Source organism: Puma concolor, chromosome C1 (assembly GCF_028749965.1).
Source record: "Puma concolor isolate L17-30 chromosome C1, mPumCon1.1.hap2, whole genome shotgun sequence".
In the NCBI taxonomy this organism is placed as follows: domain Eukaryota; kingdom Metazoa; phylum Chordata; class Mammalia; order Carnivora; family Felidae; genus Puma; species Puma concolor.
The window spans coordinates 188,653,451-188,671,371 of NC_141674.1; the positions used below are offsets into that span (position 1 = coordinate 188,653,451).

General features: G+C 39.9%; 1 protein-coding gene across 3 annotated transcripts in view; it reads right to left on the reverse strand.

Moving 5' to 3' along the window:
• Positions 1 to 998: 998 nt before the first annotated feature.
• The window catches only part of FLACC1 (flagellum associated containing coiled-coil domains 1), a 55,061-nt gene continuing 38,138 nt past the window's right edge, over positions 999 to 17,921 (reverse strand). For all 3 annotated transcript variants that reach the window (XM_086719269.1, XM_086719271.1, XM_086719270.1), the window contains 8 exons: positions 17,298 to 17,395; positions 15,941 to 15,993; positions 14,198 to 14,297; positions 12,082 to 12,185; positions 6,898 to 6,960; positions 3,687 to 3,776; positions 3,446 to 3,555; positions 999 to 1,477 (listed from right to left, as the gene is read on the reverse strand). In XM_086719269.1, the coding sequence (XP_086575395.1) occupies positions 1,357 to 1,477; positions 3,446 to 3,555; positions 3,687 to 3,776; positions 6,898 to 6,960; positions 12,082 to 12,185; positions 14,198 to 14,297; positions 15,941 to 15,993; positions 17,298 to 17,395 (739 nt within the window). In that variant the 3' untranslated portion in view covers positions 999 to 1,356. The remainder of the gene's footprint in view (positions 1,478 to 3,445; positions 3,556 to 3,686; positions 3,777 to 6,897; positions 6,961 to 12,081; positions 12,186 to 14,197; positions 14,298 to 15,940; positions 15,994 to 17,297; positions 17,396 to 17,921) is intronic.

Here is a 17,921-nt window from a genome sequence, read left to right on the forward strand (position 1 = left end):
TATTTATGCCTTCTGCTCATTTCTTCACTGGATTCTTTGTTTTTCAGGTGTTGAGTTTGGTAAGTTCTTTATAGATTTTGGGTCTGAGTGGCTAAAATTAACAACTCAGAAACAACAGATGTTGGCGAGGATGTGAAGAAACGGGAACCCTCTTGCACTGCTGGTGGGAATGCAAACTGGTGCAGCTGCTCTGGAAAACAGTGTGGAGGTTCCTCAAAAAATTAAAAATAGAATCACCCTACAACCCAGCAATAGCACTACTAGGAATTTATCTAAAAGATACAGGAGTGCTGATGCATAGGGGCACTCGTACCCCAATGTTTATAGCAGTGTTTTCAACAATAGCCAAATTATGCAAAGAGCCCATATGTCCATCAACTGATGAAAGGATAAAGAAGATGTGGTTTATATATACAATGGAATACTACTTGGCAATGAGAAAGAATGAAATCCTGCCATTTGCAGCAATGTGGATGGAACTGGAGGGTATTATGCTAAGTGAAATAAGTCAGTCAGAGAAAGACAGATATCATATGTTTTCACTCATATGTGGAACTTAAGAAACTTAACAGAAGACCAGGGGGGAAGCGAAGGAGAAAAATAGTTTCAAATAGAGAGGGAGGCAAACCATAAGAGATTCTTAAATACAGAGAACAAACTGAGGGTTGATGGGGATTGGGGGGGGGGGGCGGGGAGAGGGGAAAATGGGTGATGGGCATTGAGGAGGGCACTTGTTGGGATGAGCACTGGTGTTGTATGTAAGCGATGAATCATGGGAATCTACCCCCCAAACCAGTTGCCTGCCCTGTGGGGATTTGAATTCTGATGATTGTTTAGAGAAGATGGCAAGGATCATCAGACACTTTTTCCAAAATCATAGTATAGGGAACACGATTGAGAAGTGGAGCAGTGGGGACACATGTAAAAGAGAAAGGATTTTTGGAATTGAATCAACAAATTACATTTTTGCTAGGTAAATGCCCCAGGGGGACAAAAGGTGTATTTCAAAATATAGTCAATATTTAATAGGAACAAGTTCTTCGGATCAGTGTTTTCATAATGAAATGTGTAAATGTGGAAGAGAAAATAGTATAATACCCAGAGAAAGTTTAGATCCAGGTATAGGGAACATCACTTTACAATGAAGAGTCTTGAAAGCCTGTATAACTGAGATGAGAATTCAAACATTCCCAACCACTTAGAAGAAAGGAAATTTTGAAAAGGCAAAAGTAGAACCCAGGCAACCCAAGAACTAAACTCATAATATACATTTCTCAAGAAACTCTCACGGGAGTTGTCTAAGCCTATGGAGATGGTGTTCCTAACATCTTTTGTATTGGAGAACAACTTTTCTGCTCATAGTTCTTGTTTTTCATTGCTATCATCTTCTAAATTATCAGAATCATTCTCATACATAGAGAGAAACCTCCCAGATCGTTCCTTATAAATTTCTTCATTCTTCCCAATTATTTTTTGCCTATAGAGAAAAAGAACATGTATCACTATAGACTCAAGGATAGAAGGGGATGTAGGATATCTGAGGGGAGAGAAATGTGGTTTCATTCCTTCTCTGGGGGCAGCTGCACACATTACTTATAGGGTTTTTTTTTTAATGTTTATTTATTTTGAGAGAGAGAGTCCCAAGCAGGCTCCACGCTGTCAGAACAGAGCCTGATGTGGGGCTTGATCCCATGAACCATGAGATGATGACCTGAACCGAAATCAAGTCAGACGCTCAACCAACCGAGCCACCAAGGCACCCCATACTTGCAGTGGTTTTGAATTTAATGAGAAATGATATTTAGGTTACCAAATTCTCAAATGAGGAATATTCTGCTGAGGGGAAACAGAGTATGCCATCCCAATATACCTTGCATATTGATTACTTGAGTTAAAGTTACTTAAGCAACAGCCAGTGCAAGAAAGGCATTCTGACCCTCTTTGTTCCCCTGAAAGTGGGAAATATATTTTTCATATGAATATACCTTCCCTATACCAGAAGGTAAAGAGATATCCCTATCAGCAGAAATAGGGAATTTAAAGCTAAGAAGTCTGTATAAAAAAAACCTGGGTGGCTTAGTTGGTTGAGTGTCTGACTTGGGCTCAGGTCATGATCTTGCGGTTTGTGAGTTCAACGCTCACATTGGGCTTACTGCTGTCAGCACAGAGCCCATTTCAGATCCTCTCTTCCCCTCCCCTGCCTGTGCTCTCTCTCAAAAATAAATAAACCATTACAAAAAAAAACCCAACAACTCTGTTACTTACTTACTAATTTAGTACCCCAACCCCAAACTTCTTTGTCTTGTCAATTCTTTACAAATTTATTGTTACTTTGTCTAAAAGGTATAACTGCCTGATTTGTTCACTTCTTTGAGTCTCATATTTCACTGAGCTCCTATACATACAAAATTAAATTTGTTTTTTTCCTGTTAATCTGTTTTATGCCAATTTAACTATTAGATCAAAGAACCTAGACAAGAAGGGATAAGTTTTACTACCAAATCAATACAATGAATAACTTCCCTTTATTGAAGTATCTACCAAAAATTTATCCCAATGATTTAAAATGCATTTCCAGTTAACAGTATTATTTCTGACCTAAAGTTGACTTCCACATGAACTAAACGCAGCTGTATCTAAGTGTAAACCACTGACACCTAAACCCATAACCCCTCAGGGGACATGGTAAAAACTCAGAACTCAGATGGGTTGTTACAATAGCTTCCAATCATTCATTCATTAAATATTTATTAAATATCTCTTAAAGATTCCAACTGTATGACATTCTGGAAAAGGCAAAACTACAGAGACTGTGAAAAGATCAGTAATTTCCAGGAGTTGGGAGGGGAAGCAAAAAATGAATAGGTGGAGGGCAGAGGACTTTAGGGATTTAAAATTTATTCACGGAACTGAATAAACTCAAAGACCCTCAGATAGGGGCATCTGGGTGGCTTAGTCAGTTGAGTGTCTGACTTTGGCTTACATCATGATCTCGCAGTTCACGAGTTGGAGCCCTGCATCGGGTACTGTCGGTGTGGAGCCTGCTACAGATCCTCTGTTCCTCTCTCTCTCTCTCTCTCTCTCTCTCTCTCTCTCTCTCTCTCCCCTCCCCTACTTACTCTCTCTGTCTCTCTCAAAATAAATTAATTAATTAAAAAATAAAGATCCACAGGTAAATTTCATGTGCCGTTTTGAATAAAAACTAAGATGTAATAAGGGAGAGGAGTCTAGACACATGCCCAGCACCACTTCAGATGAACTGTCTGTCCTTAGCAGGTGACTTCCGTGGCCAGGCTTTGAATGACTATTTCCCTCCTGGAAGTGCCTGTGCCTTGACTTTGTTAAGAAATACCTGGGTTCATCTTCATATCTATTCTTCACCCAAACTCCCTTCCACTTTCTAAAGATAACTCAGCCATGTCTTTTTGAGCAGCATCATGCACACCTTAGATGAATGTTTTCTTCTGTCAGAAGCTGTATGGTGTATTTAAACTTTTCTTCAGTCTCGGCAAGCTTGGTCTGGAGTGTTTTCTCCAGATTTCCCACTGTAGCTTTCTGAAAGACATGTAAATTTTAATTGCTCTCTTTCCCAAACCAGAGTCATCCAGAGCAAAGCTACATGGCAGAACCATACAGAGACCTGGATTCCTCTGCACAACCCTATCCCCACTCCAGCCAGGACTCACCTCTCTCTGGAGTTCCATCTGGGTTTGGTAGAGGGTTGTGTTAAGTGATTCTAAGATAACAGATTGTGCATTCAACTCTTCCTCCATGACCTGTTTAAGAAGACAACAATGTCTATCTATTTATTCTCTTCTGCAGGGTGCCTGGACTAGAATGTGAAGCATCAACTTTAGCTACTCCTTCTCCTTCACTGTTCAGTCACTGTGCCCTCTTACTTCTATCTCCTTTATGTCTTGCCCATCTATATCCTCATATGCAGACTCACTATCACTGCCCCAGAGCCAGCCCTCACCAGAGCTCCCGTGGTTGTCACAATAGCTACCAATCATTCATTTATTAAACAAATATTTATCAAATATCTACTCCAGATTCCAACTATATGACATTGGGGAAAATGCAAAACTATAGAGACAGTAAAAAGATCAGTTGTTGCCAGGGATTGGGAAGAGAAGCAGGGATAAATAGGTGGAGGACAGAGGAGTTTTAGGTAAAGAAAATATTCTGTATGATATTGCAGTGGTGGGTACATGGCATGATGCATTTGATAAAACCTATAGAATGCATAACACAAAGAGTGAGCCCTAATGTAAACTATGGACTTTAATTAAAAATGATGTATCAATATTGGTTCATCAGCTGTAACAAATGTACCCCACTAATGCAAGATGTTAATAATAGAGTATATTGTATGTTTGTGTTGGGGGAGGATATGGGCACTCTCTGCACTTTGTTTAATTTTTCAGTAAACCTAACATTGCTCTAAAAAATAGCCTTTAAGAAAAGTTGGTTTGAGAGAGAGAGAGAGAGCACACTAGTAGGGAAAAGGGGCAGAAGAGACAGAATCTTAAGCAGGTGCTGTACTCAACACAGAGGTCATGACCTGAGCAGAAATCAAGAGTCAGATGCTCAACCGACTGATCCACCCAGGCACTCCTTAAAAATAGTCTTTTAGTTAGGAAAAACACCTACTATTATAGGCACTAGGAATATTATGATGAATAAGAAAAATATAATTTCTACTCTTATGGAGATACACCCTAGTGAAGGGGATGAAAAAAATTAAATAAAAGTCAATAAAATAATTACAATAATAAATTAAAAACAAACCAAGGATGAAGATAGAAGATGCAGTGTTAGTGTGGGGAAGGGATAAATGTGGAATCTACTACATTAGATAAATGCTGAAGAGACAATAAAAATGATCCAGATGGCTCTGTGCTTTCAGATGTCAGCCTCATTTAACTCCTACATGTCTTCAGAGCTCTCCCCATGGAATAAGCATCTTCTCAAGATGTATAAACTAGAGAGGTACCATCTCTCACTGTATTTGCATTGTACAAAGCACTGTACTAGGTCATTTAGCATTCTTTTGTTTGCTTATTCATTCAAAAAAATCAGCTGGTATTTACTAAATGTCTGTGATGTGCCAGGTACTGTTCTAGAAACTGGAGATTAGTGGTAGAATAAACAGACAAAAATCTCTGCTTTCATTCATTGAGTTTATCAGGTTAGAAAGTTATAAATCTGTATAGAGGAGCGCCTGGGTGGCTCAGTCAGTTGAGCATCCAACTCTTGATTTCAGCTCGGGTCTTGATCTCACAGTTTGGAGAGCCCCTCATCAGGCTCCGTACTGAGTATGAAACCTGCTTAAGATTCTCTCTCTTCTTTCTATCCCTCTTCCCTACTCATGTGCTTGCTCTCTCTCTTAAAATAAATAAATAAATAAATGTAAAAAATCTGTATAGAAAAATAAAACAAGGAAATGGAAGTGTTGGGGAGGGTGTTAAGCCTTTAAATAGAGTGGCCCTTCAGAAATGGCATTTGAACAAAACCAGAAAGAGGTAAGGAAGTTAGTTGTGTGAATATCTAGGAAAGAGCTTCCCAAGAAGAGTGAATGTCAAGTGCAAAGACCCCAAGTAAAGGATCCTTGACTGTTAAAAATACAGCAAGGAGTCCAGTGCCATTGCAGTTGTGTAACGAAGGGGAAGAAATAGAAGGAGATAAGCACAGAGCAGGTAGAATAATCCCCAGCCTCAACACAGGACTGGGAATACATTCCCACCAACCAGAGTACACAGAGTATTGGGTAGACTACTCAGAAGGGTATTATCTCTGTAGGGGGGAAAATTAGCCTTAAACTAAAGACTGCTTTAACTTAACTGCATCCCAGAACAAAGTCCAACAATATTTAAAGAAATACAAAAATATTCAGCACCCAACAAGGTAGTTTGCAATCCACCTTTTTGGTTTGTTTGTTTTGATTACGCTTATGCTCAAGGTGGGGGTTGAACTCACAACCCAGAGATCAAGAGTCGCATGCTCTATGGACTGAGCCAGCCAGGCACCCCCCCCCGCACCCAACAAGGTAAACTTCACAATGGCAGGCCTCCAAAAAAAAAAAAAAAAAAATTACCAGGCATGTAAACAAGTGAGAAAATATGACCACAAATGAGGAGCAAAATCAATTAACAGAACCAGAAAGGAATGATAGAATTAGTAGACAAGCTCATTAAAGCAGCTATTACAATGCACTGGGTTTTCCTTGCTCCAAAGCCTATCTGTCTACCATGCAGGACATTGAGGCTTGTTGACCCAACAATGCTGAAGCCTTGCCTAAGCTCTAAGATATAATTCCATGATTTTATAATGGCTAGTCTTTTCCCAAACATGTCCATTCTGGATCCTAGTGTAAGAAGAATCAGAAGGCAGTTCATGGGTTTGAACAGTTTCCCTTTAGGTATCTCCCACACGGAAGTGCCATAATTTGTCCCAGAAGAACAGAATTCTTTGAGGAAGCTGTTGGGGTTGAGGCACATTTGGAATATCAAGGAGAGGCTTGGAATTAGAGTTCCCAGGGTCAGTATTGTACTTTTTAGAGCTTAAGGGAAGAATTTGGTATTTTACAAATCAAGACTCTTTTGTGGTTTGAGCCTTACTAGAAATGGAACGCATTTGACACTGAAGATCACACAGCATATTGCTCATATATTTGCTCAAATTGCTCTAAAAAGACACAAAGGCTCTGTTTTACAAATGACTTTGTATTATAGTTATAAAGTTCTATTTGACTTGTTGAATCCAGCAAACTCAGCTTTGGGTCTTCCTTTTGTTTTGTTTTGGAAAATTATAATAGATTCTATTTTATTGAGGGTATATAATTTTACTGGTGCATTTGTAAAATGCTAATTCCACAAGAAAAATGAAAGAGCTTACCTGTTTGGTCTTTCTCAGCTCCTCTAATTGCAAGGTGTCCTTTTCATGTTGTTTCAGTAGCTCCTAAAAACAATTTTATTCGGAAAAGGTCAGCACTGGGGTTTCTGGCACTTCTTTCAGAGACTTGAGAAAGCCAGAATAGGATTCCAGAATGTAGTATTCACCAAAGTTTAGATATTGGTGTAATGAAGCACACATTTAATTTGTTGAAGGTAAATTTTGAAAATCTTAACTTATGTGCAATATATATATATATGTTTAAATATATAATATATAAAAATATATAATATATAAATATATATAAATATATAATATATAAATACATAATATAAAAATATATAATATATAAATATATATAAATATAATATATAAATATATATTATATAAATATATATATATTTTTTAAAACTCAAGTTAGTTAATATACGGTGTAGTCTTGGCTTCAGCAGAACCCAGTGATCAATCTCTTACATAGAACACCCAGTGCTCATCCCAACAAGTGCCCTCCTTAATGCCCATCACCCATTTAACCCATCCCCACACGTATGTCCCCTCCAGCAACCCTCAATTTGTTCTCTGTATTTAAGAGTCTCTTATGGTTTGCCTCCCTCTCTGTTTTTATCTTATTTTTCTTTCCCTTCCCCTATGTACACCATACACACACAAAAAATCAAAATGGATGAAAGACTTAAATGTGAGCAGGAAACCATCAAAATCCTACAGGAGAAAGCAGGCAGCACCCTCTTTGACCTCAGCTGCAGCAACTTCTTATGTGACCTGTCTCCAGAGGCAAGGGAAATAAAAGCAAAAATGAACTATTGGGACCTCATCAAGATAAAAAGCTTCTGCACAGCAAAGGAAACAATCAACAAAACCAAAAAGGCAACCGATGGAATGGGAGAAGATATTTGTAAATGACATATCGGATAAAGGCTTAGTATCCAAAATCTATAAAGAACTCACCAAACTCAACACTCAAAAAAACAAGTAACCTAGTGAAGATCACAATTTCAGACTTTAAGCTACATTACAAACCTGTAATCATTAAGACAATATGGCATTGGCACAAAAACAGACACATAGATCAATGGAAAAGAATAGAAAACCCAGAAATAGACCCACAAATATATGGCCAACTAATCTTTGACAAAGCAGGAAAGAGCATCCAATGGAAAAAAGACAGTCTCTTCAGCAAATGGTGCTGGGAAGACTGGACAGTGACATGCAGAAGAATGAACCTGGACCACTTTCTTACACCATATCACATCAACAAATATTAAAAAGACACCATATTTTCATCAAGGACTTTGTTGTTAATGTACATATTTAATATTGTTGAATATTCATTTATCCACAGATTTATCTTTATATTCAATGCAATCTCAGTCAGAATACCAGCAAGCTTTCTTGACAAACTAATTCTGAAATTTATGTAGAAATATAAGTGATATAGAGGCACCTGGGTAGCTCAGTCAGTTAAGCGTCTAACTCTCAATTTTGGCTCAGGTCATGATCTGACAGTTCATGGGATTTGGCCCTGCATTGGGCTCTGTGCTGACAGTCCAGAGTCTGCTTGGGATTCTCTCTCTCTCTCTCTCTCTCTTTCTCTCTTTCCCACTTGCGCTTTCTCTCCCTTCTCTCTCAAACACAAATAAATAAACTTAAAAGAATGTAAATGATATAGAAGAGTCAAAATAACATTGAAACACAAGAGCAAAGCTAGATTTTTACTCCCTGATTTCAAGCTACAATAATTAAGATGATGGTTGTCTTGGCCTTGGTATGGACAAATAATTCAATGGAACAGAACAGAGTCTATTCCCCCTCACCCCACCCCTCAAAACACAGCAAAAACATCACGGCAACTTAATGGAGAATGGAAAGTTTTTTTCTATAAATCATGCTCAAACAAATAGATACTTATACAGAAAAAAGTGACCTATGACCTCTATCTCACTCTATACATAAAAATTATTCAAAATGGATCACAGAATCATAAAAATTAAAATTACAAAGCTTTTCAAAAGATAGAATATCTTTGTATCCTTGGACTAGGCAACAATTTCATAGAAAGGACACAAAAAGCTGTAATTTTCCTGTGAAAAGGAAAAAATTAATAATTTGGTTTTCATCAAAATAAAAAAATTCTGCACATCAGAAGACAACGTAAGTAAAATGAAAAGGCAAACCACAGGCTAGGAGACAGTATCTGTAACACATATATCTGACAAGGAACTTGTATCCATATTATGTAAAGGTCTCCTACATATCAATAATAAAAAGATAAAGAATCCAAGTTTTTTCAAATGACAAAAGACTTAAACCAGCATTTCACAAAAGAAGACATATAAATTGTCTGATAAGCATATAAAAAATTGCCCAACATAATAGTCAGGGAAATTAAAACTGTAATGAAATACCATTTCATACCATTTCATACCATTGGAAGGGTCAAAATTAAAAAGGATGTCAATACTAATTGTTGATGATAAGGAGCAACTGGAATTCTCATAGATTTAAGGTGCAAGAGTAAAATGATACAACTACTATGGAAAATAGCTTGGTATTTTCTTATAAAGTTAAACCTATAACTACCCGAGAGACCAATAATAATACTGCTAGGTATATACCGAAAGGAAATGAAAGCTTGTGCCTATGGAAATATTTGTACAAGGGTGGTTACAAAAGCCATAATTATAAAATAGGGAGGACAAAAAACGGAAACAACCCAAACCTCCAAAAACAGGGAAATGGTAAACATATTGTGTGATATTCCTACAAAAGAATACTACTAGATATAAAAAGTAAGAAATTACTGATATAAACAAAAAATAGATAAATTTCACAGGCACTGTCCTGTGGAAAAAGAAACTATATACAAAAGAGCATACACTACATGATTACATTTATATGAAACTTAAAAACAGGTGAAACTAATCTATGATGGGAAGAATCAAAACAGTGGTTGTCTTGGGTCAAGTTTTGAGGGAGATAGGGCTGAACTGGGAAGGAACACAAGACTGATTTCTGGATTGCTGAAATGCTCTAGATTTTTTTTTAAATTTATATCCAAGTTAGTTAGCATATAGTGCAATAATGATTTCAGGAGTAGAATCCAGTGATTCATCTCCTACATATGACACCCAGCGCTCATCCCAACGAGTGTCTTCCTTAACGCCCCTTAACCATTTAGCCCATTCCCCCTCCGGTAACCCTCAGTTTGTTCTCTGTATTTAAGAGTCTCTTACATTTTGTTGCCCTCCCCGTTTTTATGTTATTTTTGTTTTCCTTCCCTTATGTTCATCTGTTTTGTATCTTAAATTCCACATATGAGTGAAGTCATAATGATATTTGTCTTTCTCTAACTGACTAATTTCACTTAGCATAATACACTGTAGTTCCATCCACGTTTTTACAAATGGCAAGATTTCATTCTTTTTGATTGCCGAGTAATACTCCATTGTATATATATACCACATCTTCTTTATACATTCATCTGTCGATGGACATTTGGGCTCTTTCCATACTTTGGCTGTTGTCGATAGCATTGCTATAAACATTAGGGTTCATGTGCCCCTTCAAAACAATGCTTTTGCTAAGTGTAAATTATGCTTCATGAGAGAGACAGAGAGAGTACCATTTACAGATTCATAGTCAGCATCATTGGAGAAAAAATAGAAGAGAGGAAAGGATGCATGCAGATGATCAACTCTCTCCCCACTAGAGGAATTGCTACTTCTTATTCAGATGTCTGAGCTCTCTATACCCCAGAAGAACTGGACACACTGCACAGCATGTCCCACACCCACATTACTGTTTTGCTCAGTTATAGTGAATGTCAGAAATGGGCTTTTATTGGTGAAATTAGTGTTTTTTTAATTAGCATGATAGTTGGAAATGTACTCTTAAAAATGGAATATTGAAGGTAGATACTATTTAAATTTTTCTTTTTACATTTTTATTTATTTTTGAGAGACAGAGACAGAGCACAGTGGGGGAGGGGCAGAGAGAGAATGAGACACAGAATCCAAAGCAGGCTCCAGGCTCTGAGCTGTCAGCACAGAGCCCGATGCGGGGCTCGAGCTCACAAACTGTGAGATCGTGACCTGAGCCAAAGTCAGACACTTAACCGACTGAGCCACCCAGGTACCCTGAAGGTAGATACTATTTTAGAGACACTGTCCACTTTGCAGGAAAAAAGTACAGGAATCTAACAAAGCCTATAGCCTACACACTCAGGAATGGTGTCTAAGGTTTGATCCCTAAATGGTCCTGTGTCTGCTTAGGAGGAGCTCCAGCTGCCAGATGCTGACTACAGTGGTTACAGAATCCTACCTCTGTACTACCCTTGCATACACCTCTGATGAGTCTTTCATGTACCTAAAAGTTCAGAGAGCTGGTGGTATAACCACTTGGGGCCTGCTTGCTAGTAATGCATGTTTATTTAGTAAATGTCTGTATGTCTGAGACCTGTTTTCACTATGATCTGGCATCAGTATCAAGGTTGTAGGGGAGTGATTAACAAGAGTAGCTACATTTTAACCCCTCTAACTTTTGTTTTTCTTTCAATGTTTATTTATTTTTGAGAGACAGAGACAGAGAGTGAGTGGGGGAGGGGCAGAGAGAGAGAGGGAGACACAGAATCTGAAGCAGGCTCCAGGCTCTGAGCTGTTAGCACAGAGCCCAACTTGGGGCTCAAACTCACAAACCGTGAGATCATGACCTGAGCCTAAGTCACATGCTTAACTGACTGAGCCACCCAGGCACCCTTACCCCCTCTAACTTTTAGATAGATCCTCTTAATTACTAAGAGCTATACATGACCAACTTGCTTAGTTTAGTTTGCTACACTGCCCTTTCTCTTCAGCTACAGTCAAGAATGAGGAGGACATTCAGAAACTGGGAAAATTTGGCAAAATAGGGAATTTCACGTTTTGTATGTGTTTAGCATTCTATTATTTCCCACTAGTTTCAGATTTCATTCCACAGTGACCCTGTGGTAAGACCATGTAGATAAAGGACAGCAAGACTGCCAGTCTACTTGCATATATTTCCAAGGAAGCTGGGAAAGGAAGAATATGCCCATAAAGGCAAAATTGTGCCTAATTACAGAGGCACACCTAGGAACCGGATGTCCCACCTAGGCTTCATGCTCAACCACTCATGTGCTTTGGGCTAAGTTACCTCCTTCTCTCGATTGAAGTTCTCAAAGACGGTACTGTAGGAGTCATTTATTTTCTTCTTTTCTTCTTCTGACTCTAACTCAAACCTTTTTGTCATATTATGTTCTGGGGGTGAGAAGAAATTACGTATATGAGTAAATGTGGGGAAAGCACATGCAGAGAGAAACTGAGAATATCTGAAGGTAATAAAAATTCCAGACTGGGTCAAACTCAAGTTCCTTTCAGCCTGTCATTCAGCCTCTGATGCTCACCTAGAAATGCTTGGGAATCAGGTGAACATGGTGGCAGTTTTCAGTGATATCAGCCATATGGTTTTACTCCTAATGTCTCTGATTTGTGTGTGTGTGTAATTTTAGATCTGTTGCTTATTATTTTGTCCATTCCCTCTGCTGAAGTAACTACGTTTTCTTGGATATTCTTACCTTAAAATATAGCTCTTGACTAATGTGAATTTTCCAGCAATAAAATTTATTCTGTACTTAACCCTGGGGTAGAGGAAGGCTTAAAATGTTTCTGGTGCAGGAGAACTTACCAACTGAGCCCCAAAACCAAAGAGGAGAAAGGAGGGGTGAGGGGCTGACACAGATTTCTTCTTCAGCTTCATGGTGCTGGGAATTATAGGGAGGCAACCCCTAGGCTCATCCTGTGAATAAGCTGGGAATGATAGGAGGCTACCCCTAGAGGGCTGAGCTACACTATGCACAGCTGAAGTCTGCTCTTTCAAAATTGGGTGTAACATCTTACTTAGATTTTGACAACGTGGGACGAGTGTGGTATGGGTGGCCAGAAGTCTGGAAGAAGACCTGGGTTATGTTACACCAGGCTTCTGAGTAAAGCCTCAGATAGGTTCAGCTCCTCATTCCTTTCCTCACCCTTAGTTCCAGGGTCTTCATGCTGCCTTCCTGCAGTCAAGAGTCCCCACCAGAGTGGGAATAACCTTGAGGATTAACTTACCCAGGGAGTTTCTGCATTTAAATGAGTAATTTGTTGGGCGCCTGGGTGGCGCAGTCGGTTAAGCGGCCGACTTCAGCCAGGTCACGATCTCGCGGTCAGCGAGTTCGAGCCCCGCGTCAGGCTCTGGGCTGATGGCTCGGAGCCTGGAGCCTGTTTCTGATTCTGTGTCTCCCTCTCTCTCTGCCCCTCCCCCGTTCATGCTCTGTCTCTCTCTGTCCCAAAAATAAATAAATGTTGAAAAAAAAAAATTTAAAAAAAAAAAATAAAAAATAAATGAGTAATTTGTTGAAAACAACCAAGTTTGATATGAACTGGGGTGAGGTAGGATGTGGTATAGGTTTGTAGAGGCTCCACTCCTACCTCAACCAGTCCTCTAGGTCAGGGAGCAAAGTCTCCATAAATTCCTTTCTTCTTTTTCCACTTAGGAAGATGCTTGCTGAGGGTAGGAGGCTCATCCATAACACACTTTTTTAAAAGTGGGCTCTACTCCCAGTGTGGAGTCCAACATAGGGCTTGAACTCACAACCCTGAGATCAAGACCTGAGCTGAGATCAAGGGTCTGACACTTAACTGACTGAACCATCCAGGGCCTCCATAAAACACTTTCTATGATCCAAACTCTGTGCTAGGTGTTGGAAATACTAAAAATGTATAGTAATATATAAATGTATCAAATCAACATGTTGTACTCTTTAAACATATGCAGTGTTATATGCCAATTGTACCTGAAAAATGGAGATCCTCTGGGGGGATATGGGAATACAGAGGCTCTCAGTATGATTGTGTTGTCACTCTCCCAACAAGTGAATATTTGAAACTCTAATTCCAGAACATTTTTCTGGAAATTTGGGGTCACTTGTATCCAGGTAACAAGTCAATGCTCCTACAGATGTCCCAGAGCTTGTTCCAGACCATGATGGCTAAGCTTGGAATTGGAGAGCTTTGGAAGGTACGGGCTTATACCCTCAAATAGCTGAGTTTTATAAAAGACTCCATCCTTGTTGTCACTTGTTGAAAACTCCATGTACTCTTGATTCAGGAATCCAGCCCTGTGGCCATCACCTTTAATGAATCTAAAGCTGATGTTCTCAAGCTAAGACCAAACTTAATGGCAGGTTTTTTTTGGTACACGTGCCATCAAAAAGAGAAGTTCTTGTACTCACTTTGCTGTAGCAGGATCTTTTCCCGCTCCAACTTCTCATCCTTCTCCCATTCGGCTTTCTTCTTCAACCACTTATCTTCCATTTCATCATAAATGCTGTCCTGCAGAGGTACAAAGGCATTATGAAAAGAATCCTGGAGAAGACTGCACACTGGCTCCAGGCACAGCATTGGGCCCTTTAAAGCTTCCCTCACTAGAATGCTTGCTGGGAGTCCCTCTGTGGGTGGTTGGTGGGAGTAAATTCTAGCCCAGCCCATCCAAGGGCCTGTAGAACCCTAAAGTCAAAGGCAAGTTCTGCATGTGTTTGTCCCACTGGAACTGGGTTTCCTTTGAAGACAGGTAGGACTCCCCTGCTGCAAATTCACATGTCAGCTCCCTCTGAATCATGAATCACTTATCAACAGCCCATGAAGAAACAAGGGAAATGCCTAGTAGTTAATTTGAACACTTAGAAAACAATAGTATGTTTTTCAGACACTGTCTATTTTTAACTCAGCAAATCTAACTTCCTTTGTGGGTGAGGTTAAATAAGCCTAACCTGATGCCAATCCTGTTGGTTGGTTCAGACTTCATGGGGGTGGGACTCCAGGAGGAGGAAGGCCTAGGACCTGGATGCTGCTAGTAACGTCTCAGTACCCTGACCTCCTTTTTTTCCCCAGGTTAGCAGCATAACTCACACTGGGGCCAGACATCAGAGCTCATTTGTAATTGTTTATGGCCATTTAGGTAAAGGTTCTCATTTATCATTTTCAAGACTGGTGGGCAGCTCAGTTTCCATAGAGGTCAAACTCTCTGGAGAGGTACAGACTGCAGCAAACGTAAGGGGCAGCTTACCCACACATCAGTCTGATGCTTCTCCTAGGCTTTGCTCTAAGATGTTTTCCCTCACTGTATCAAGATACATCTTGAAAAACAAGTTTTAGATACAAGCTCGAAACTGAAACTGTGGATGGTAAATAGAATTTCAGAGGTGGTGCTGGTGCTTGACTTGGTTTCCTCCTTTAAGAGGGTGGTCAACTGTCTTTGTTTGAGACTGAGTTGTGTCCCAGGACCCTGAACTTTTGATGCTAAAACTTGGAAAGTCCTGGGCAAACCACAACTAGCTGCTCACCAATAGGATGGGGGTTTGCTGCCTCAGCCTGTTCATTCCTCATCTCCTACTCTCTCATCCCACTAAGAAGAAATCATGGCCTGTTTCCCCAGGCCTCCCTCAAATTAGCTGATTCAATGAATGAGTTACATTGTGAGATGGCTAGAGCATCCCAGGCCCAGCTGGTGAGGGTGCAGTGAGAGAGTCTTTTTTGGAGGCAATTTGGCCAAATGTATCAAAGGCCTTTAAAATGTTTATCCCTTTTGGCCCTGCACTCTACTAAAATCAAAGATGTTACAAAGTGCAAATGCTAACAGCAGATTGTCTTGCGGTGGTAATTCTCTTTTGTTGCTGTTGTAGTTGGTTTTTGTATTTCAATTTTTTAGAAACCATGAGCAGGTATTACTTTTGTAATTACAAACATATTTGTCAGTGGGCTTCTTTAGGGAGTGGGTGACTGATTCACACATGGAAGCCACCACGGTCTGAAGGTCACTCTTCTCCCTGGGTGTACTTAGTGCCACCTAGAACCAAGGATGCTGGGAATCTGAGGAAATTATTTTCTGGGCAAGAGCTGTAGATTCAGCCTGATGTCATCAGCCAGGAATGAGCCTTGCCTCTTACTTTCATAATCCAAGGAGCTCTGAATCTCACCTGATACATATGAAACATATTCTTCAAATACTTATACTCCTTTCCCATTTCATCTGGACAAAAGGAAAACAACAGGGTCATCATTATTCCTCCGAAATGAATGTTTTCATACTCAAGTGCGAGCTCTCCTGTACTCTTCCTCCATCTCCAACTCATCCTCTAGGTGTTAAAACCATGTTGCACCTCAAGAATAACCCTGGAGACTTATTAGAAATCCAGACGCCTGTCTTCTTTTCCTACTCCCCACCTCCACCCAGCCAAACCCACTGAATTCAGGTCTCAGAGGAGAGGCCTAGCGTCTGTGGATAATATGCTTCTCAAGTGATTCTGATGCATACCAAATGTGAGAACTAATCCCTGGGGGTAAACCTGCATCTGTGGGGAAAAGAGGAGCAAAACCTTGTAGTATGCACCTGCTTCCCTCTTTTTAAAGCAGTTTTATTTATTTTTTAATGTTTACTTTTGAAAGAGAGAGAGACAGAGTGCAAGCAAGGTGAGGGGGCAGAGAGAGAGGGAGAGAAAGGATCCAAATCAGGCTCTGTGCTGTCAGTACAGAGCCCGATGTGGGGCTCAAACCCACGAACTGTGAGATCATGACCTGAGCCAAAGTTGGACGCTTAACCACCTAGGTGCCCCTGCTTCTCTCTTTTTAAAGCAATGTTTCCAGTGTACGCTGATTTTGAAAATGATACATGTTTTCTTTAGAAAATTGGAAAATCAGCAAGCCAAAAGTACCCTCTTTTTAAAAAGTAAGGCAAAATAAAGGGAGAAGATTATAGAATTTCTCCTTCTCCCTATGGAGATTAGTCTATAATCTCAGAATTCTGAAGGATACACATTTCGCCCTTCCCGAGGACAGCATAAATAATGGGATAAATGGCCAACACAACTCTTATGCATTATAAGGCCATATAAATCATAGTGTGCTATTATAATATAATGAAACACCACCATTTTACAGATGATGTAACTTGCTGGATTACAATAATATTATATTTGTAGAGTAAAAATATATTTTAAAAAGGTGCTTTCACATTCTTATCTCTCTGATAAAGGCAGGTATTATAGTCCTCAATTCTTAGACAGAATAAATGAGACTCAAGGAGATTAAGGACTTGCTCAGATCCTAACACTTGGTTGCAGGCCAGTCTATCACCTGGGCATAGGAGGGACACTGATGACATGGTTTCCCTCTTTTCAGTTTCATTCTCAGTCACTCCCTGTCTCTGAGCTTTAGGAGGACATCTGGAGAGCATAGTCCCAGCCCATCCATGACCACGGGAGTTCTTTGGTCCTAGACCCCCATGGTCAGCCTCTCACCCTTCCCCAGGGTCATTCTCCCCAGTCCAGACCATACCTAGTTTTTCTTGGGCAGCCAGCTTCTCTGCCTTCAGTGTGGCTTTGTAGTTGTTCTCCAAATGACTGAGCTCTGCTGCGTGAGCCTCTTTGAGCTCTCTGTGCGACCCCGGGAGAAGGCCACAATCAGTGAAAAAAAGTCCAGAGCTGAGCTGTTACACTCAGTTGATCCCACCTTTCCCCATCACACAGGCAGTTGTGGGCAGCCTGCAGGGCCTTCACTTCCTGACTCATTCTCCTGGCATCCACCCAAAGAAGGTGAGAAGACCCATTTTTACCAACTATTATTTTGAATGGAGCTGGTGGAGACCATAGACTCCTGTGCTAATAGCACAGTATTTGTTTATGGCTGTCTTGGGAAACTGTAGGCTGCATTAGCATCCAGGATAATTTTAGAGCCCAGGGTCTCTTCAGCCTCCATTCCAGGGGGCAGAAGCTGGCAGTGTTCAAGATGAATGTCAAAAAGAAAGGCTATATGAGCTGTGAAGCCAAGAGAAGACATGGAGGAACATTAAATGCATAATAGTAAGTGACCAAAGTCAATACATAAAGCCTACACACTATATGATTCCTACTATATGATATTCTGGAAAATGCACAGCTGTGGAGACAGTAAAAAGATCAG